At 41.5% G+C, this 23260-nt stretch overlaps 1 protein-coding gene across 2 annotated transcripts in view; it reads right to left on the bottom strand.

Annotated features, from left to right (window-relative positions):
- The window catches only part of mab21l3 (mab-21-like 3), a 59571-nt gene that overhangs the window by 34427 nt on the left and 1884 nt on the right, over positions 1–23260 (bottom strand). The window contains exon 3 of one of the 2 annotated variants that reach the window (XM_041211571.1): positions 18982–19122. The exons of the other annotated variant lie outside the window; for it this stretch is intronic. Coding sequence (XP_041067505.1) covers positions 18982–19122 — 141 coding nt within the window. The remainder of the gene's footprint in view (positions 1–18981; positions 19123–23260) is intronic. 2 annotated transcript variants of the gene reach the window in all.

Genomic DNA, 23260 nt, shown 5'->3' with positions numbered 1-23260 from the left:
ATTCTGAAGGTCTTAAGTCTAGGGAACTCTTCCTCAATTGGCAGTGGAAGCGAAGTCTTTGAACATTTTTAAGGCAGAGCTAAATAGATTCTTGATAAGCAAGGGGGTGAAAAGGTCATCAGGGGTATGTGGGAATGTGAAGTTGAGGTTGCAATGAAATCAGCCATGATCTTACTGAATAGCAGAGCAGACTCAAGGGGCCTACTCCTGCTCCTAATTCATAAGTTCATATGGTTGTATTACTTTGGTATATTTATAACTACAGGTATAGAAAGGGAGCCCTGCGTGAGATCATTTTAGCAGAGTGAATGCAGGATGATGCACGCCAAGTAAGTTCCACTGCAGCATAGTATTGAAAATATAGAAAAATTAGTTTTGCTGAGGACTTCTTTATAAGTTGCTTTTATCCCATTTTTTGCTCTTACTGTTGTTGTGTATTTGCCATACTTCAAAAGTCGCTTCCATTATATTTAAGTGAATTATTCCCACAGTCATCTTTATATTCTAATCCATGCACTAATACTATTATTGTCAATGACTATGATTGAAAGGCTGCAGAAAGATTTGATTTCTGGTTGTTTAGCTTGATGTACCAAGTAATGAGAAATGCACACACATCTTCAAACTTTGCAGACCAAACATCAATCCACATGCAAACTATTAATGGACAAATGTTTGTTTTCTTCCTTCCACCATGATCTTTACAACACATTTTTGTCATCAGATCACCCAAAAACATATAAAAGCAGAACCCTGGGGAACAGCAGATAATTTTTACTCAGGCAGAAAAAAGGATGGGTGTAACATTTAAAATATTTTAGTTTCAAACAAATAGTAAGTTAATTGTACAAAATGGTGCAGTAGAATTTTATTTTAAAAACTAAAAATTAGATGAATAGTTAGGGTGGACTTGGAAAAGCTTGTTGTAATCTGGAGCTGGATAAACAAGGGAGAGAAGGTGTATATCTAGTTACAGGAGGATGTAAAGATGCACTAGGGAATGGGGTGGAGGAAGTGGGAGACTGGAAAAATATTGCGATGCAAGGATGGGCTGTGGGAGCTAATCATTATGATGTGTACCTGGATAGAAGAATGTTGGGCTCGTTTCCCTGTCAGAATAGATGACCATTTAGCCACTATAGCCAGCTGGTCCTAGCAAAACAAATGGAACATGCTCTTTAGGAAGAAAATAAAACCAAACTATGAATTTAAAAGAAAATAAGGCCATGAGAAAATGGAAAACTTTCCAAATATACAAGATAAAACTGTAATATCAAATACTTATTTCAATACATATAGACAATTCTCAAGATATTTGTAAAGTATTTAAATACACCAGTTTCCTCAACCAATTCTTCAAATCTTTATTTGACTACTGTCAGGCCCAGTACAGGCATGTCATATTGTGATCTTTCAGTCAATGCTTAATGATCTGTTAAGATGGTTTCTGCAAATCATATGACTTTGGCATTTAGACTACAGACAGTATCAAGATCCAGCAAATACCTACGGTATGGACTAATTAAATGTGGGCATGGGTGAAGGTACCTCACAGCCATTTATGGAATTCATGCATCTAAGGATGGACCAAGATCTAAAGACTATGGAGTTTCCAGGCTGCCTGTCTCCATGTTTCATACTGGACAAAAGGGAAAATACTGTCAATTGAGATCCTATCAACTTATCATTGAATCATGATAGTTTTCCATATCCAAACTAGACTGGATGGGCCTCAGAAGTGTTACCCAGTGGTCATGTGACTGAAACTGCCCCCTTATTACCCCAGGACCATGAAATCCATCAGATTTGTTTGTCAGCCAGTCTATGAACCAGACACTGAAACTAGCTGCAAGTCATCAACCTCCTAGATATTTGACTACAAGAAATCACAAAACCTGCTGTGAACCCTTTGCTTTACAAGGGTCTCACTTTAAATTATTGAATAATTTAAGAAACTACAGGCCTGCCACATGGGAGACTGGAAATCATAAATCAGAGTCTAACTTAAGTGGTGTGTGTGTATGTGTGCATATATGCATGCACGCGAGAGAGAGAGAGAGAGACTGAGTTTGATGCTGCGTTAATTCAGGTAAGTGGGTGAGAATAAATAACTTTCTTTATCATAAGCTAATGAAAGCTTGCTGCTGAATTATTTGACTGGAATGCACCCTCCAGGGTAAGAAAAAAAAACACATCTCTTTCCATACAAAACATTCTGATTACGGGCAGTAAGAGAGCAAATACACTCTGTCCGCGACACGGCTCTTAATTCAAAGATCATTTGCTTGGGTCAAATGATCAGAATTCAAATTTTATTGCAGTTATTATCTAATTGCTGTTTATGATGTTTAATTAAAAATGGATGATTCGAATTATTAGCACAAATAAACATTTTAAATTATGAAGTCTCAACTGTATGAAATTCTTTAATTTCCAATAATAGAAAACAATTAAGCAAGAGGAAAACAATTTGAATGACCACATTATCGTTTCTAAGTAATACTGGAAACCAAAGAAAACACAGAAAAACAAGATGGATCAGGTCTTGAGGTAAACTTTGGTTTGAGATACCAGCTGCCATTAAAACAGTTCCACTGATAGGGCACACGAGGACAGCCGCACGAGAACAGCCAAGAATGTTCAGTTGTTCACGTTGCTCCCATCAGCAATAGGGGCAGGTCAAAACTTAATAGGTGAACCTATATGACTCAGCCATCATCATATAGGAATGGAAAATAATTAAATCCAGAGGTTATATTTCTTTTGTCTTAGCCATTCATATCTGCTAACAGTAATTTTCATTGCAATTGCTTTCAGTATAGTTTCAAGCTCAGCGAGTTCAAATTTATGGTTCAGAAAAGGGGCGAACAACAGCTTCAAATCTGCAGCAAAAGTAGGGTTTTCTTTTCCTTAAAACAAAAAGGTGGAATAAGAGGGCTTGAAGTCACCTAGCTGCCATTTTGTGCAGCAACCAGAAGGTTCCTTGGCAATAAACTCGACTCGGTTGCTGGCTGGATGATGTAGTATAAGGGTCTTGCACATAGAGTTAAGAATTTATGTGGAACTAAGCACAGTAACACTCAGTTGTGATGCATGAAAGCATATGACCCAGAATTAGGGTAGTAAGGTGTTGAGCAGAGACATGTAAAGATCTAGATATGAAGATAGCTCCTTGCCTGTACCCTTTACTGTAATTATGTATAAAGTTACAAATAGTAAAGACTTGCTGTTACCCTACTGAAAACTACGAAGATTTCTTTAAGAGACACCGTTCTGTGTCTAACACCCTCCCAACAGTTGGCATATAGCTTTCCTCCACAATTGACCATTCCTTTGCCCAAACATTCTGCCCATGCTCCAAAACATTTTGAAATATTTCATCAGTGGCAAAAATAATTCAGTTATACCATAGTTCTGTTTAAGACTATTGTGCCTTCCTTTGACGCTTTGTGTCCTTTTTTTAAAAAAAAATAATTTTATTGCCCTGCTTCTCTTACAAAGGCAGGAAGTTCTGATAAACTGGAAGATGGCTTGTCACTTTGATGGAAACTTGAACAGCTGCCTTGTAGACTAGGCTCAAAACTTTGTTCATCCTTGGATATCTGCATGTCCACTTTAGGTTGCAGCTCCTAATTTTTGGAGGTGGATCATTTTTCCTTTAAGAAAACATTTGCCTGTCTATACGCCATCATATAGACTGCAATCCAGCTTTCAGAAGGTATTCTGAATAGCAAGAACAAGTGTAGGAATGAGATGCAGATACATTTCTTCCACTGCTCTACATTGTCATGCAAAAATTTTCTCTTCAGATAATTATCCAAAACCCTTTGAAAGCCACAATTCAATCTGGGTCTGCCATACCCTGAGAAAGTACATTCCTAATCCTACCCACTCACTGTGTAAAAAGCACATGGGACAAATTTTCTCCCCATTGGGGGGGGGGGGGGGGGGGAGAGTTGGGCAGGTGCGGGCGCAGGTGTGGGCAGGCACACAACCAATTGCTGCCCACGATCAGCTGCACACTGCCATTTTACATGGGCGGACCAATTAAGGCCCGCCTAGCATCACATGCACCCAAAAGCGCTATAAGCTCCCTGTGCGGGTGGGGAGAGTAGGCTGAGTTGGGGCCTGCACTCTTTCACGCACGCGCACAAAAGAGCTCAGAAATCTCCCTGAGGCACAGAGCTCAGGGAGATTAGTTTGATTTTTAAGAATTTAAATAAAGGAAAAACAAAAAATTTTAAGGCATGCCCCCTCACATGAGCTGGGACATGTCTATGAATTTTGTTAAAAATTTTTATTAAAATTTGAAAACCTTCATGAAACCGCATCCAGCCCGTGGATGAGGTTTCTTGATAAATGCGAAGGCTGCCTGGGCTCTTCACCTGCCCGCCAACCTTAAGGTTGGACGGGCAGCTCAGTTAATTATTTTAACTGGTATTTAAATGGCCTTAATAGGCCTTTGACAGGTCAACTCCAGTGCGCGCCCGCCAAACTGAATATCTGAATGACACACGGTGACATTGGGACACGCCCGACATCACCGCGCGTCATTTTATGCGTCGGCGAGTGGGGCCCGCCTCTGCTTGCCAACCCGAAGATTCTGGCTCATGTCACTTCTAGTTCTTTTGCCATTCACCTTAAAGAATCTCAGTATCTTTACAGTGCAGAAGGAGGCCATTTGGCCCATTGAATCTGCACTGGCTCTCTGAAAGAGCATTCTACCTAGTCCCACTCCCCTGCCTTATCCCCATAACCTTGCACATTCTTTCTTTTCAGATGGCAATCCAATTCTCTCTTGAATACCTCGATCAAACCTGCCTCCACCACCCTTTCAGGAAGTTTGTTCCAGACTCCAACCACCCTCTGGGTGAAAAATGTTTTCCTCATGTCATTACTCCTTTTGCCAATTATTTTGAATCTGTGCCCTCTAGTTCTTGATGTTCTCTTGACTGGGGACAGTTTTACACTGTTTACTCTGTCCATGACCCTTCGGGATCTCCTATCAGCCACCTTTTCTCCAAGGAAAACAGTCCCAAACTCTCCAATCTAATCTCATAGCTCCAGTTCTTCATCCTGGGAATCATTCTTGTGAATCTCCTCTGTAATCTCTCCAATGCCTTCACATCCTTCCTCAAGTATGGCACCCAGAACTGGATGCAGTACTCCAGATGAGGCCTAACTAGTATCATATAGAAGTTCAACATGAACTCTTTACTCTTGTACTTGGTGTCCCTGTTAATAAAGCCTAAGATGCTATACGCTTTATTAACTGCTCTCTCAACGTGCCCTTCCATCTTCAATGGCCTATGTACGTGTACACAGAGGTTGCTTTGTTCCTGCATCCCCTTTAGAGTTTCTCCCTTTATTTTATACTGTCTCACCATATCTTTCCTGCCCAAACAAATCACCTCACACTTCTCTGCATTGAACTTCAGCTGCCACTTGTCTGGCCAAGCTACCAACATCCAATACATTTCCATTTCCCTTCAGCTCTGAAGAAGGGTCATATGGACTCAAAACGTTAACTCTGCTTCTTTCTCCATAGATACTGCTAGACCTGCTGAATTTTTCCAGCATTTTGTTTTTGTTTCAGATTTCCAGCATCTGCAGTATTTTGTTTTTATAACCAACTTTTCTATGTCCTTTTGAAGTTCAAAACTATCCCCATCACAGTTGGCAACATTTCCAATCTTTGCATCATCTGCAAATTTTGAAATTTTGTAGTGGTGTTCTCTAGTTCTTGACCCTTCTGCCAATGGGGACAGTTTCTCCCTATTTATTCTATCTAAACCCTTCATGATTTTGAGCACCCCTTTAAAATCACCTCCCAACTTTCTCTTCTCAAAAGAGAACTGCCTCAGCTTCTCTAATCTACCTGCATAATTTAAGTCATCCTCATTGCTGGAACCATTCTGATGCATCTTTTCTGCACCCTCTCTAATACCTTCACATCCTTCATAAAGTGTGGTGCCCAGAACAGAATACAACATTCCAGTTGCGATTGTGTTTTATAAAGGTTCACCATAACTTCCTTGCTTTTGTACACTACACCCTAATTTATAAACCCAGTATATTTTATTAACTACTTTCTCAACCTGCCCTGCTATCTTCAATAATTTGTGCACATACACCTCTACATCCTTCTGCTCCTGCACCCCTTTAGAATTTTACCCTTTATTTTATAATGCCTTTCCTTGTTCTTCCAACAAAAAATTATCAAATCACACTTTTCTGCATTAAATTGCACCTGCTACGTATCTGCCCATTTCACCAGCCAGTCTATGTCCTCTTGAAGTCTATTATTATCCTCCTCACAGTTCACAAGATGTCAAGCTTGGAGTCTGCAAATTTAGAATCTGTTCAGTGCAGTGAAGGCAAGATAGTTGTAACATGTAAAATTGTTTATTACTGTTCATAGCTGCAAGTTATGATGGTCTCCAGTTTCTTAGCTAACCTAGAGGGAGCATCAAACTCTGTCCAGTATTGAATAGTTGTACAGGAACTTCTGAAGATGACAATCATCGACTTCCTTCCATGGAGTCTGAATCATGCCCTTTGTACATCCCCTCCATTTGGACTGCCCGTTGTCAGATTACTGAAAATGGAACTTCATGATTCTTTAAATATGGGGCCTAAGTGGTTATAAAAGCACCAGCTTTAGAAAGTGCATTGACCCAAATTGGTACACAAAAATGAAAATGTCTGCCTTGATCTTTTTCTGCTCCATCCAGTTTAGCAGTGTTGCAGCACCTGTAAAGGATGCAATCAGTATCAGGAGCTTGCAATTTTTAAGGTACCCTGCACCCAGAAACCTTTGGACTAGTCTAATATTGATGGGCAGAAATGCAGTTCTGCTTCCACTTTAGTGGCCAAGCCTGAAAATCTAGGCCATGGTGTGCCGGTCTAACCTCCTTGGATTTCCTTTGCATTTTCAGTGTGTAAAGGAGATATAGCAGGTTCCTTAAGCCAAGTATGTCTTTCCTGGATATCTCCAAGGATCACTGCAAGAGGAGGCTGTGCTTCCACAGGTAGTTAAAGATCTGAGCAGACTCCATTAGAAGGACCTGCTGTCTACTGGATTGGGGAGGGTCAAGGGGAGGGAGCATGCTTTTCCCCAGTTGGAAAAGTCACTATCGACGCTATTATTTTGCCTCAGGTTCCTTCCAGGCTGTTACAGGAGCCTGGAATTGCTCCCCAGAAACATGCCAATGCTTAGCTTAAGCAATCCACTTTTGAAAATGAGATTGCAGAGACTACAGACAAAGGAGACATGTAATAATTTTGAGATTTATATAAATCTTCCCATGTTATACCATTTGCAGATCTGCTGATTCAAAGAGAGACGAAGGCAAATTCTAGAATTCCAAGATTTTCCATGGCGTTTGAGGACTTGCATTCCTTATTTCTGCTTATTTACAAATAATCAGTCACTAAATCAATGATCCTAAGTCAAATTCTGTTTCATTATAATCAGTTAAGGAGTTTTCAGCACTTTTTCCTGGTTATTTGGTACTGATAATCTGTAGTTCGATATATTTTTCTTTGAAAACTGCAAATCAATGTTTCTGATCATTGGTCACACAGAGTTCTAGAGGGTGAAATTTAACCTGAGCAGGGACACAAAAATTGATCCTTCACCTATCTCTCAATCTGCCTGCTTTTCTATTCCATTGTGAATTGCTATGACCATAGACAAGGGAGCCAATAGTGATTGAGGGAGAGATACAAATCTTTTTATGTTACTCCGTGAGCAAAGCCGTTGATTGTCAGCAATTACAGAAGACAAATTCTGTTTTTATTACATGAGATTCCAAGATTTTCGATATTGTTTTTGGGGATTACATTCCAGAATTCTGTTGGAGGGAAATGTGGCAGTTAATTTGCACTCAAGACCCCAAAACAGTACATGTAGGATTTCCTCCCTGCACCTCCCAGTCTCACTTTCCTTCTTTAAGACACTCCCCAAAACCTATCTCTTTGACCAAGCTTTTGGTCATCGGACCTAATATTTTGTTATGTGGCTCTACGTTATGTTTTGCTTTATAATGTTTCTGTGAAGCAAACTGGGATATCTGATTACTTAAAAGGCATTATTGTTGTCCTTCCCACATCCTTTTGGCTCACATGAGCTACCACTAAGCCAATGTTGACACCAGTTGACTGATCTCAGCTAGGACAGAGATCGAGGCAATACAATTGCCTCAGTGCTTCTGGGCTGGGAAAAAAAATAACAACTGAGATTCCACTGAATTGCTATCTAGTGACCCCTGATGGAAAGTGTGTGTGTAAAGCCACACTACAGATGAATATCCTAACCATAGGCTTGATCAAAGATAAGATCCAAAGCCTGAGAAGAGAGGAGGGAAAGAAATTGAAAAGGATAAAATTAAACAGAATAAATCAGGATAGATTTTTATTTGGAAGCATGTTAGGTGGTTGGTGAAAAGACTGCTCCTATGCCCTCTCAAAGTCCTTGCCTTAAAGCCCCAACCATTTTGAGAACTGAGCCTTAATGGGTTATTGCCAGCTCACTATAAGCAGTGTAAATAGCATGCAAAGACATGGGCAGTTCCTCTGTGAAGCCAAGCTGGATGTTGTACCTAAAGAACAAAGAACAAAGTACAGCACAGGAACAGGCCCTTTGGACCTCCAAGCTTGCGCTGATCATATTGCCCATCAACTAAAATATTTTGCACTTCCAGGGTCCGTATCCCTCTATTCCTATCCTATTCATGTATTTGTCAAGCTGCCTCTTAAACACCACTATCGTACCTGCTTCCACCATCTCCTCTGGCAGCAAATTCCAGACACTCACTATCCTCTGCATAAAAAACTTGCCCCGCACATCTCCTCTATAGTTTTCTCCTCTCACCTTAAATCTATGTCTCCTAGTAATTGACTCTTCCACCCTGAGAAAAAGCTTCTATCTACTCTGTCCATGCTACTCATAATTTTGTAAACTTCTATCAAGTCGCCCCTCAATCTCCATCACTCTAGTGAGAACAATCCAAGTTTCTCCAACCTCTCCTCATAGCTAATAACCTCCAGACCAGACAGCATCCTGGCAAACCTCCTCTGCACCCTCTCCAACGCCTCCATATCCTTCTGGTAATGTGGCGACCAGAATTGCTCGCAATATTCCAAGTGTGGCCTAACCAAGGTTCTATACAGCTGCAGCATGACTTCCCAGCTTTTATACTCAATACCCCTGTCAATAAAGGCAAGCATGCCATATGTCTTCCTGACTACATTATCCACCTGCGTTGCCATTTTCAGTGATCTGTGGACCTGTACACCCAGATTCCTGTGCCCGTCAATGCACTTAAGGGTTCTGCCATTTACTGTATAATTCCTGCCTGTATTAGACATTCCAAAATGCATTACCTCGCGTTTGTCCAGTTTAAACTTCATCTGCCTATTCTCCGCCCAAGTCTCCAATCGATCTATATCCCGTTGTATCCTTTGACAATCCTCTTCACTATCTGAAACTCCTCCAACCTTAGTGTCGTCTGCAAACTTACTAATTAGCCCAGTTACATTTTCCTCCAAATCATTTATGTATACTACAAACAGCAAAGGTCCCAGCACTGATCCCTGCGGAACTCCACTAGTCACAGATCTCCATTCAGAAAAGCACCCTTCCACTGCTACCCTCTGTCTTCTATGACCAAGCCAATTCTGTATCCATCTTGCCAGCTCACCTCTGATCCCATGCGACTTTACCTTCTGTACCAGTCTGCCATGAGGGACCTTGTCTGAAATCCATGTACATAACAGCCACTGCCCTTCCATTGTCGATCATCTTTGTCACTTCCTCGTAAAACTCGATGAAGTTAGTGAGACACGATCTCCCCTTCACAAAACCATGCTGCCTCTCACCAATACGCCCATTTGCTTCCAAATGGTAGTAAATCCTGTCACGAAGAATCTTCTCCAATAATTTCCCTACCACTGACGTAAGGCTCACTGGCCTGTAATTTCTTGGATTATCTCTGCTACCCTTCTTAAACGATGGAACAACATTGGCCATTCTCCAGTCCTCTGGGACCTCACCCGTAGCCAGTGAGGATACAAAGATTTCTGTCAAGGCCCCAGCGATCTCCTCCCTTGCCTCCCTCTGTACTCTGGGGTAGATTCCATATGGCCCCAGGGACTTATTCTTCAAGACGTCTAACAACTCCTCTTTTTTGATCTCAACATGATCCAGCCTATCTACACACTCTTCCCTAGACAAATCAACCACTAAGTCCTTCTCTTTGGTGAATACTGATAAGAAGTATTAATTTAGTATCTCTCCCATTTCTTCTGGCTCTATACACAGATTCCCACCTCTGTTTCTGAGTGGGCCTACCCTTTCCCTGGCTACCCTCTTGCTTTTTACATATGTATAAAAAGCCTTGGGATTTTCCTTAATCCTGGTTGCCAGTGACTTTTCATGACCCCTTTTAGCCCTCCTAACTCCTTGCTTAAGTTTCTTCCTACTTTCTTTATATTCTCCACGGGCTTCATCTGTTCCCAGCCTTCTAGCCCTTACGAGTGCTTCCCTTTTCTTTTTGACTAATCTCACAAAATCTTTCATTATCCAAGGTTCCTGAAACTTGCCATGCTTATCCTTCAGCCTAGCAGGAACATGCCGATCCTGAATTCTTATCAACTGACATTTGTAAGCCCCCCACGTCAGTTGTTGATTTGCCCTCAAACATCTGCCTCCATTCTAGATTCCTCAGTTCCTGCCTAATACTGTTCTAATTAGCCTTCCCCCAATTAAGCACATTGACCTGAGGACTCCTGTTATCCTTATCCACCAGTACCTTGAAACTTACTGAATTATGGTCACTTTTCCCAAAATGCTCCTCTACTGAAACTTCGACGACCTGGCCGGGTTCATTCCCTAATACCAGGTCCAGTATTGCCCCTTCCCTAGTTGGACTATCTACATATTGTCTTAGGAAGCCCTCCTGGATGCATCTTACAAATTCTGCACCATCCAAACCCCTAGCACTAAATGATTCCCAGTCAATATAGGTAAAGTTAAAATCACCCACCACAAGAACCCAATTGCTTTTACATCTTTCCAAAATCTGCCTACATAACTGTATCTCAATCTCCACCGGCAATTGGGAGACCTATAGTAAACCCTCAACATTGTGACTGCACCCTTCCTATTCCAGAGCTCTACCCATATTGCCTCGCTGCATGAGCCCACCGAGGTGTCCTCCTGTCATACAGCTGTGATATTCCCCTTAACCAGCAGTGCAACTCCCCCACCTCTTCTACATCCCTCTCTATCCTGCCTGAAACATCTAAATTCTGAAACATTTATCTGCCAATCCTGTCCATCCTTCAACCAAGTCTCTGTAATAGCAATAACATCATAGTCCCAAATACTAATCCAAGCTCTAAGCTCATCTGCCTTGCCTGTTATACTTCTCGCATTGAAACAAATGCATTTCAGACCCCCAGTCCCACTGTGTTCAGTAATTTCTCCCTGCCTGCTCTTCCTCCTAGTCCTACCAGCCATATTCACTGGTTCCCAGTCATTTATTTCACCTGCTGACCTATTACTCTGGTTCCCACCCCCCTGCCATACTAGCTTAAACCCTCCCAAGTGACAATAGCAAACCTCGCAGCCAGGATATTGGTGCTCCTCCAGTTTAGAGTGAGGGAGGAGACAATTTTAGGAGAATGTGGGGTTCAGTTGGATTGTAAGGGAGCTGAAAGATTTTTTGTGGCGCAAGAAAAATAAATTTACCTAGGCTGTCTTGCGGATCAGATTGCAGTGATCCCCATTGGTACACCAAAATAGCATTTTATAAGTAGGCTCCCATTTGAAAAGAGATGTGTGCCTGGGCCATTCATGCAAAGGGCTAAACAATTATGTTGGCAACCAAACAAGGAGCAAGAATGGGATGCAATATGATTTTTGTCCCATTCAAGGAGAATTTACTTTATTTCAGACCCAAATTGTTTCAGGTAAAGGGATTAGAAGTCAATGCTATTATTGGTGTCAAATGCACTCAGCTGTAAAGAGCTAATCTTGGGTCAAAGTACTTTGAGTGATAATTAGCTAGAAACTTATTCCTTCTATCACGCTTAAATAATTATTTCACTGGAGTGTGTAGAGGTACAAATCCCCCAAGAGGGAGGGAAAACAAAAAACAAATGGAAATATCACACTTCCTCCCTAATAGCACTTGTGGGGTGTACCTATACCACAGGGACTGCAGTGGTTTAAGGCAGCAGCTCACCACCACTTTCTCAAGGGCAATTAGGGATGGGCAATAAATGCTAGCAACGCCCACATCCCATGAATGAAAAACAAACCTACATCATTTGCTGGAAATTTAATCTAGACAGGTTCCATGCCAACTCAAATTCCTTTAAATTGCACAAGTTATGCAACAGTTTCCAAAAGCCAAATGAAAACAACATTTTCTTCAACTCAATTACAGTTTACAATATTTGTAGTTTGTATTTTATAAACTGATTAACATTAAGCTCAAGAATTCACTTCTATTTAAGTGTTACTTACTCCTCTTGCCAATTTTAATGTTTTTTGTCTTTCAGTTTCCTTTATTTCTTTCCCACTTCCATTTCCTCATGAAATCATTTGTTTTCCCCCCTTTTACTGTTTCATTTTTTTTCCTCTGTATTGAACTTTTCTTTCCCACTAATTATTTTAAAGCCATCCTTCTTACTTTTGTCATTTTCATTGCTTTTGTTTCTTTATCCTCACCCTTTGGTGAACATTAACCACCTGCAAACATTCCAGGGTCTGTCAGTGACAATTCAATTCTAGCCAATGATCAGCTCAAGTATTCTGAGCTCCTTTCAGTTGAATGCATTTAATGTTTATGGTAGAACTGCTTTCTAACTTTTAACACTTTAATAATTGATAAAGATGCCAACCTCTTCTTTGTTTCAGAACCATTTCTTGGCTTGCTAGATTAAGTCGCCTGGTTCCTTGAACTCAATGGTATGGCTCGTGTCAGATATAAAAAAGTATCTTGTAATGTCGATCAGTGTGGTCTCCTAGACTAATTTCAATCCCCCTCCACTCCCCAAACTCTGTTTTAAATTTTGATTTACACCTCTCCCAGGTGATCACATGGCCATGTGTGGGTCAGGGAGTGTACACAGCCCAACCAGCTGGATGCAGCAGCAAATATTTTCCAGTCTTACCATTTTCTGTATACTGGTTGAACATTCATTACGTTAAAGTGGGTCGAGGGATTGGATGGAAGAGATAGGTCAACACCGAGGGGAGAATAAGGTAGCTTGTCATTTATGTCAATGTACTTTTTGTTCCACCAAACTCCTGTGGGCAGTCTACCAAGACTAAAGCCTTAAAGCCTCTCAATCCCACCCCAAACACCCACAATTCTACAATGAATTGAAATTACGTAGATAGTTTAACCAGATATTTTGTTGGGCTTTCGTATTCTGCAACTCTCATGTTGTCAGGTCAAAGTCATTCTATGGGTGATATTTCAGGCACTGAAGAGAGTTATTGATAAAAGTTTTTGATGTCGCAGCAGTAAGTTAATGTAGACTTTCAATTCAACCAATCATAAACTCCAGACCTCATGAAACATCACTGCAGCAGGTCAAAAATGGACAAGGAAACCTCCTCCTGATTACCACATACCGCCCCCCACCCCACTGGTGACCACTGCACAGTCCTCGTGGACTCTTAAGTCCCGTCTTCACATTGAGGATACCCTCCATCATGTTGTGGCACTACAACTGTGCTAAATGGGATAAACTTCAAACAGATCTAGCAACTCAAGACTGGGCATCCATGAAGCACTGTGGGCCATCAACAGCAGCAGAATGTACTCAAACACAATCTGTAACCTCATGGCCCAGCATATCCCCTACTATACCATCACTGTCAAGCCTGGGGATCAACCCTGGTGCAAAGAAGAGTGCAGAAGGGCATTCCAGGAGCAGTACAGGCATACCTAAAAAGGTGTCAACCTGGTAAATCTACAACTCAGGACTATTTGCATGCCAAACAGCATAAGCAGCAAGTGATAGAGAGCCAAGCAGTTCCCAACCAACAGATCAGATTCAAGCTCTGCAGTCCTGCCACAGCTAGTCGTGAATGGTGATGGACAATTAAACAACTCACTGGAGAAGGAGGCTCCAAAAATATCCCCATCAACAATGGGGGAGCACAGACACCAGTGCAAAAGATAAAGCTGAAGAATTTGCAACAATCTTCAGCTAGAAATGCCAAGTAGATGATCCATCTCAGTCTCCCCTGGAGGTCCTTAGTATCACAGATGTTGGTCTCCAGCCAATTCCATTCACTCCACATGATATCAAGAAATGGCTGAAGGCACTGGATATTGCAAAGGTTAGGGGCCTGACAACATTTCAGCAATAGTACTGAAGACTTGTGCTCTAGAATTGCCACACCCCTAACCAAGCTGTTGCAGTAGAGCTACAATACTGGCATCTACCCGGCTATGTGGAAAATTGCCCAAGTATGTCCTAGACACAAACAGCAGGACAAATCCAACTGTCTACTCTTGATCATCAGTAAAGTGATAGAAGGGGGTCATCAACAGAGCCATCATGCGGCACTTGCTTAGCAATAACCTGCTCACTGAAGCCCAGTTTGGGTTCTGCCAGGGCCACTCAGCTCCTGACCTCATTACAGCCTTGGTTCAAACATGGACAAAAGAGCTAAACTCCAGAGGTGAGGTGAGAGTGGCTGCCCTTGACATCAAGGCAGCATTTGACCAAATGTGGCAAGAAGCAGCCTTAGCAAAACTGGAGTCAATGGGAATCAGGGGGAAAACTCACACTGCTGGAGTCATACCTGGCACAAAGGAAGATGGTTGTGGTTGTTGGAGGTCAATCATCTCAGTTCCAGGACATCAATGCAGGAGTTCCTCAGGGTCATGACCTCGGCCCAACTATCTTCAGCTGCTTCATCAATGACCCTCCATCATAAGGTCAGAAGTGGAGATGTTCGCTGATGATTGCACAACGTTCAGTACCATTCACGACTCCTCAGATACTGAAGCTGTCCATGTTCAAATGCAGCAAAACCTGAACAATACCCAGGCTTGGGCTGACAAGTAACATTCGTGCCACGCAAATGCCAGGCAATGACCATCTCCAACAAGGGAGAATCTAACCATTGCCCCTTGACCTTCAATGATATTACCATCACTGAATGCCCCACTATCAACATTCTGGGGGTTACCATTGACCCAGAAACTGAACTGGACTAGCCATATAAACACAGTGGCTACAAGAGCAGGTCAGAGGCTAGGAATCCTGCAATGAGTATCTCACGTCCTGACTCCCCAAAGCCTGTCCACCATCTACAAGGCACAAATCAAGAATGTGATGGAATACTCTCCACTTGCCTGGATGAGTGCAGCTCCAACACCACAAGAGGCTTGACACCGTCCAGGACAAAGCAGCCCATAATTGGCAACCCATCCACAAACATCCACTTCCTCCACCACCGATGAACAGTAGCAGCAGTGTGTACCATCTACAAGATGCACTGCAGGAACTCACCAAGGCTCCTTCGACAGCACCTTCCAAACCCAGGACTGCTACCATCTAGAACAACAAGGGCAGCAGATAGATGGGAACACCACCAGCTGGAAATTCCCCTTCAAGTCACTCACCATCCTGACTTGGAAAATAATACCATTCCTTCAAAATCCTGGAACTCCTCCCTAACAGCACTGTGAGTGTACCTACACCACATGGACTGCAGCGGTTCAAGAAGGCAGCTCACCACCACCTTCTGTAGACAATTTAGGATGGATAATAAATTCTGGCCTAGCCAGTGATACCCACATCCCATGAATGAATAAAAATACCTGCTGTTCAAGAACAAAATTAAGGAAATTAGATCAAGTCAGAGCAAGGTGGAAATATTCTCAACCCTTGGCGGTTATCAATCAATAAAAGAGCCATCTTCCAGATGTTAGCATCAACATTCAGGGACCACATCACAGAATGCAGAATTATGTAGGTTTACTTCTCATTTCCTTTTATCTCCCTCCTTTTAGATATGGTTAATGCAAAGGCACACCTTTATTTTTGCAATTGTCAAAAGTACCAATTTTTTAAAAACTGATTCATGTTCATAGCAAAGGATTCACCTAGCATAAAAATACTGATTTATCCTATCCAATTCAATCAGATTTTCACTGTGAAATTCAGCAATGTAGAGAGACGGTTAACTTTCATTGCCTGTTTGCAGAAGTTCTCCAGGACTCCAGTTAATAATGCCATTCAAAGCTGAAGTTCATTCTCATTAGTGAAAAATTCTGACTGAAATCAATGAAAAGATTACCCAATGCACCCTCCTTTCTTCTAATCTACCCCAAACTGCTGAACCATGCCTTTACTGGGCACGGTGCAGCAAAATCAAACACACAATCCCAGAGATGGTTTCTTTTGCAAGTTATTTTCTTCTTGCCCCCACTTCCCCCCCACCAAAACACAAAGGCCCAAGGGGACATGTGGGTGGAGTGGGCAGGATGCTTTTTGGGAAAAATGGACCTCACAAGATTTACATTGTCTAAGTACAATGGAGACTGGACTAGTAATACCTCAGGATAAGGAACAGATGGGGAAGGATCACAAAGGAGGATAGACACCCCAGGTGTCAGGACAAATCTGTGAAAGAAATTGTCATGTTCAATTGCTAAACCCAAACAGCAATGTTTGGTAAAGATATTGTGCCGATTTAAATGAATTATTGATGGATACCTCACAAAACAAAGTACAGATGCGAGAAACCATTTCTCAAAGCCCATTTAGCTAAAGAAATCTACAGTCTATCACAACATCGAACTGTCTGTTCAATAATTCCGGGGCTTTTGTCTCCATATCTCTAAATAGAAAATCATTCCTGGTATTAAATGACTCCATGTAAAGAAGCGCTTCCTAACACTGTTAGGAAACTGCCACGTATCCATTTAAAGTATGTCCAGTAAGTAACAATGAAAGGAGTGGAATAATGTTTCACAAAAGATAGGGCCAGTGTACCCTATATTTCGGGCAGGGGCGTTAACAGGTGATGTGGAACCAGTTGGTATCCATTATCCTAGACAGGGAGGCTCAATCTTTGATCCTTTGAATGAGAAAAAAATGAAACCCTGACTGGTACAGACTATGAGGCACAAGTGAATGTTGTAGGTGCTGATGTCATGCCAAAGGCATCAAGCTCATCCAAAAAATGAAAGACCTCCCAGGTTTACACTCAGTATGTAAAGCTGATGTGAGGTAACCATTATTGCAGATTTTTGCAGAATTTGACAAGAAGAATAATTTCAACAGCAAATCTACAGAGACTTTGGGTGTGATTTTTCAAGCCCCCCCAGTGGAGGCTGGCTTTTTCTAAAAATAGTGCTGCCAGCCTGAGTCCCAGCTCCATTCCACCTCTAGGTCATTTTCCAGGGCGTGGTAGGGGGGGATGCAGGGCTACCCGTCTGCAAGTGGCGGGTAGTCAATTAAACCAATTAACAGTCAATTAAGGCCTATAAACAGAGGCTGACTAGGATTTACCAGTCAGTCTCCAGGTTCCAAGAGGTGGCAAACATGGGGGTCAGCACTCCCTACCAGCCTCAGGCTGACCTGCAAGGGGTTCACCAGCTATCGTATTCATTCTGCCAGCGCCACAGCGGCAGCCTGACTGCAAAAGCCATTTTTAAATTCAACTTTAAAAATAACTGGAGAGAGAGCGGACGTCCAGTTTGAACTGCCCTCTGTCAATTACCTGCTATGGCATCCTGCTGCTGCTTTCAAGCTGGAGGGCCGTCCAGTTTTGAGAGCCAACCCACTGTCCTTAATGGGAAGGTGAGAGTGGCCTCTGGCCACTCCAGGGAAAACTACATTGAGTGACTGTTTCCTACACAGTGCAGGCTTCTGATCCCCATTTGAACCTGACAACAGGGTTCAGAAGGCTGCAGGTAAAATCCTGCCCAATTATGATTAGGAATATAAAAAGAAAAGAGAAAAAGCAGAAAAATAAAATAATTGAGTTCACCACAGACTACAAAAAAGAAATTCCCACTTTAGCGTGTGGCAGGTTTTTTAAAGATGGTTGGTCACATGAAATATTTGCAACAGTACGAAACATCTCATCCCTTGCACAATCTTTCCCAGTTAAAAACATCTGGTGGATTATTTCAGTGCTGTATGGAGATACAATAGACAGAAGAACAGCCATATTTCTCTGAACATACCGCTGTCAATTTAAATCAATTCATTCTCATCGCCATGACTTCTCCTCTATTTTCCATAAAATTACCTTTAACAATCATCTTTCTCAATGGTACAGGCAAAATCCATATCTTCTCCACAGTCATTATAATGTCTCGCCATGATCAGTGAAAAAAATCACTGACTGTTCAGAAGGCCAATCCTTACCAATCCTTTTTTTTTCCACTTGCTCCATGATGGAATGATTTCCTGTGTCAAGCTACTGAACTACAAGTCCAAGATCTACTAAAGCCTCCTCTCAAATGGTGCTAGTCCTGTTCGGGTCATAGGCTAGTCTCAAATTGGCAGCCAAGTGGTTGAGTGACATGTCTTCTATCATCAGAATGAAATAAGGTGCACATGCTAATGACTCCACTGCATCCCTTTTTCAAAGTCAAATATTGTTTCTAACACAAATTAGTTGAATGCTCATTTTAGTACCATGCTTCACACCAACATCACTGTGATAAACAATAATCTTGTATTAACTTCTTAATATCATAACTATTCTTTAAAATAAAGAAATTGACATTTAAAACATTGAATTTTGCAAGTTGACTCTTAATCATCCAAGTAATTGCATGCAAAAATTGTTCATGGATTGACCTTCCCTGGGATTCAGCATGCTACTGATGTGACCTTCTACAAAAGGTTTACAACCCACGTTCTGTGCAAACTGCTAGCATTAAACTGAATTTTACAAGTTAACAGAGATTCTAATCTAGACATTACCTTGATGTTTTCATTGTTAATTCCAGAATGAGAAATGGGCTGAAAGCGGCTATCCTCTGTGCTGATTGCAGAAGTCAGTTCTTGAACGATGGCATAAACTTCTTCTTCAGTCTTTGAAACTTCCCGATCTCGCAGATGCACCTAACAAAGCAATTTGTTAAGACAATTCTAGCTCTCTTCTGAGCAAGACACCACATAACAGAGTCAAAGTATACTAGTGCACATGTTCTAGACATCAATTGAATATGATCCTATGAGTCAACTGTCTCATCAATGTTGTCACATCTTTTTCCTATGTTCAAACAAGTCAGCCAGTCTTTTTTTTAAACCTGGTGTTGGGTGATACCAGGCTGTTTGCACCACAAAAGTAATTATGAAGAGAACCACAAAAACTTTGTCAAGCAGCAGGATGGTAAACTATAAACATATTTCCACTTCTCACATAAGCAGTCCCAAATTAGATATAGCATGCGTCAGATGCACATATAACTTACTGTGCTTCACCCCAACAATAGGCCTCATTGCCAACCTCATCTCAACAGTGTAAAATTATCCATGCTATAAACTACTATCTGAGTAGTACCTTTGAACTAATTGTAAGAAACCTTGAGCTCCATACCACAAAAGAGCCTTCTCTACCTCAATCAGAATGCAAACAAAATCATAGGATGACTATGAGTGTACCTCCCATTTGGCAGTATAGCAAGATCAAATGCAAAAATAACAAGAAAAAAAACCCTGAAAGACTGACATGGGTGTGTATAAGAAAACACCCACATTCTCTGATGCAGAAGGATGCCAAGTGATAAGCACAGCAGCTTTCAATTCAAGTGATGATTTGCAAAAAGTGCTGGTACTATTTTTCAAATCAGAGATAAATATTTTCACCATTGCACATGTTTCTACCAGCTTGATTGTGATGTATTGGGCAGTGCAGCCTTACAGGACAGCCTGTTGTCTCATGACGTGTTTAACTAAGTAACATTTATACTATTAATAAGTTACTATTGACAGTTCAGTTTAACACAATTCATTCCTGTCCATATGCAGGTTAAAGGCCCTATGTCAAAGTCACAGTTTTTTTACACATTAACACTGAATTAGTCATTGCCAGCCTAATCAGTGACAGATTGATTGGCAGTAAATTTCACAATATAAACATTTTCATTCATCCTTATACAGCTAACTTCATAAACAAAAAGTTGCATTTTGAAAGTACTCTTCACATGCAGGAAAACACATCAAAATGTCTTCCAAAAATACTAAGGACGTCACGCTTAGGGAGGTGGAACCAAAGGCACAGCTGACAAGAAGGGTTTTGAAAGTAGGGCGGGAGATAGCAAGATGGAGGGAACTGAACTGTGCTGTAGTGACTGAGTGAGTGGAGGACAAAAAGAAATCCTGCGGCAATGCAGGACAGGAGAGATCACTAAAGGAAGCTGCAGTTGGGGCCAGGGAGGGATTTGACACCAGTCAACAAACTGGAGTACTGACAGTCAAAAAAGCTTGCAGGGGATGGGATGATGGAAGTGCGCAAGATGTAGGATGGATAATAATATTGACAATAGCACATCAAATGAGCTGAAGCTTATATCAGCTATAGGATGGCTAGCTAGCAGAACATTACAGAAATTGGACCACAAGGTGATGAAGGTTTCCTTGGTTTTGTCAACATTAAGCTGAAAAAATGTTAGCTCATCCAAGTCTTTAAGCCAGGCAGGCAGCTGGAGACAAGGGGTAGAGTTTCTACACTGCCAGGCAATAATCTGGCAAATTGCCCACTTGATTTTCATTCCATTAATCCACTGAATTACTGCCCAGGCACAGATGACAAAAATCTACCCTGTATTTTTGGGGATTCTGATGTTGTTGAAGTTTATTTTTTATTTTCACTCATCCACTATTAAGCAAGCTCCAAGTAATAAAGCTATTTAATTGGGATGGCATCAAATAATTGAGACAATGGGGTTATTAGCAATTTTGAACTTCAGAGTTCCCATTTAACAAAACATGCAATCTTACTTGCGTTCAGTTAGCAGTGTAAAAAAAAGAAAAAATTCAGAAAGCTTAATTTCTCTCATCATCCTTTGCAGCCTTTATTCCACACCCCATGGTAATCTTCACAGTTTATGCCAATGTTACTCTGAACTTTGTGGTCAGCCAATAAGCAGTGGCAAAGGTAGAGGCAGTTCTTTCAGCAAGGCACCCAACAAACCAATAATCCTGCAGAGAGAGACATGTTGTTGAAGCTTTTCGTCTTGCATTACCCGGGACTTTGGGTTCCCCATTCCTTTCTCCATGACATCTTGACCAGAGTCGACTTGTCAACCAATCAGCACCCTTTTCTCCAGCAGTATAAGTTGTTGTGATCGTTTGAAATTTGGCATTCTTGTGTTTGTCCTGATGCGTGCAAAGGTGGATAGCTTCAGCAACAAGTCTCTCTTTTCAGCAATATTCAAGTTCTGTACTACCAGTAAGCCATTGATTGTCTCAAGGAAACTAGACTATTTTAGGCATGGCTAAATATTTGAACCTGTGTCCCTGACACAGTGTGTGTTACACCAAGGCCCATCTTTACACAAAGCATTTCCACATCTATAATACAGTTAACTTAGTGAAACAATCCAAGGTATTTCAGAGATGAACAGTGTTGCTGAAAGATTATGGAAAGTGACCCAAGAGGTAGAATTCTGAGAAACCTTTGAAGGTGGAGTGATAGGAACCAAGCTAGCAAGATTTAGAAAGTGGAGCCAAGGCAGCTGAAACCCTTGCTACTGAGAATGTGCATGGGAGTGGCATACTATTAAGGATTATTGTGGAAGGTAAGTAAAACAACTAAAAAGCCAACTGTTTTGTTTCCACGACTGTTAAATTACAGAAAGCGTGGCTGAATATTACATGTGCAGTTTCCGTCTCCCTATCAATTTTCCCCCTTTTTTCTATTTTTGAAAACATTGAAGTAAGTACGGTTCGAAGTGGTTCAGCCACTCTTTGGTACCTCACCTAAGTGACGGTTTTCTTCACTGATGAGTCTAAACAGTCAGTACTCACCGACATTGCTCATCAGGGTCCATCTTTCCAGTGACTGCAAGTTTGAACTTCTCCAATCAGGTTTTCATTCCTGCCACAGGACTGAAATGGCCCTAATCAAAGTCACAAATACCACTCTTTGTGACCATGCTGCACTATCCCCCCTCATCCTTCTTGACCTGTCTGCAATCTTTCATTTGGTAACCACACCAAGTCTCTTCTCCAGTGTCCAGCCGAGTGGAACTGCTGTGTCCTTTTCCAATTACATAGGATATATGACACAGAAGCAGGCCATTCAGCCCAAACAGTCCATGCTGGTGTTTATGCTCCACTCAAGCCTCCTCCCATTTTTCCTGATCTATCAGTATAACCCTCTGTACACTTCTCCCTCATATGCATTCTAAATACATTCTATACTGTTTGTTTCAACCACTCCCTGAGGTAACAAATTCCACATTCTCACCACTATTTGGGTAAACAAATTTCTTCTAAATTCTCTGTTGGATTTCTTGGTGATTATTTTATATTGTCAGTCTCAACTCATGCTCTTCTCTACAAATGGAAAAACCAATCTTACCTATCCTATTCAAAATGAATCTCCTGAATGGATTCTCTTCCTGCTCCCACACCCTTAGCTCTGGAGTTCCCCAGGATCTATCCTTGGCCCCTCCTATTCCTCACCTACATTCTGCCCCTCAGCAAATCACACAAAATCACATCAGGTTCCACTGTATGCTGGCAAAATCCAGTTCTACCTCACCACAGATAGATTTAACAGATTTCTTCAACATCTAATATTGGATTTCCTGAAACTTGCATCAATTAAACATTAGGAAGACTGAATCTATTGTCTTTAGATAAAAACAAAAAAACTGCGGATGCTGGAAATCCAAAACAAAAACAGAATTACCTGGAAAAACTCAGCAGGTCTGGCAGCATCGGCGGAGAAGAAAAGAGTTGACGTTTCGAGTCCTCAGGGTCATGAGGACTCGAAACGTCAATCTCAAGTTCTGTCGAAGGGTCATGAGGACTCGAAACGTCAACTCTTTTCTTCTCCGCCGATGCTGCCAGACCTGCTGAGTTTTTCCAGGTAATTCTGTTTTCTATTGTCTTTAGACCCTGCCACAAACTCTGTCCCTTAACTACCAATTCCACTCCCCTCCCTCACCACTCTAGCTGAACCAGACTGTTTGCAAACTCAGCATCCTATATGACCATGCATCAAGATTCTGAGCCCATATCCTCTGCA

The sequence above is a fragment of the Carcharodon carcharias genome, chromosome 18 (assembly GCF_017639515.1).
Source record: "Carcharodon carcharias isolate sCarCar2 chromosome 18, sCarCar2.pri, whole genome shotgun sequence".
In the NCBI taxonomy this organism is placed as follows: domain Eukaryota; kingdom Metazoa; phylum Chordata; class Chondrichthyes; order Lamniformes; family Lamnidae; genus Carcharodon; species Carcharodon carcharias.
Note: the sequence above shows the minus strand (reverse complement) of the source record. Positions and strands in the feature narration are given on the sequence as shown.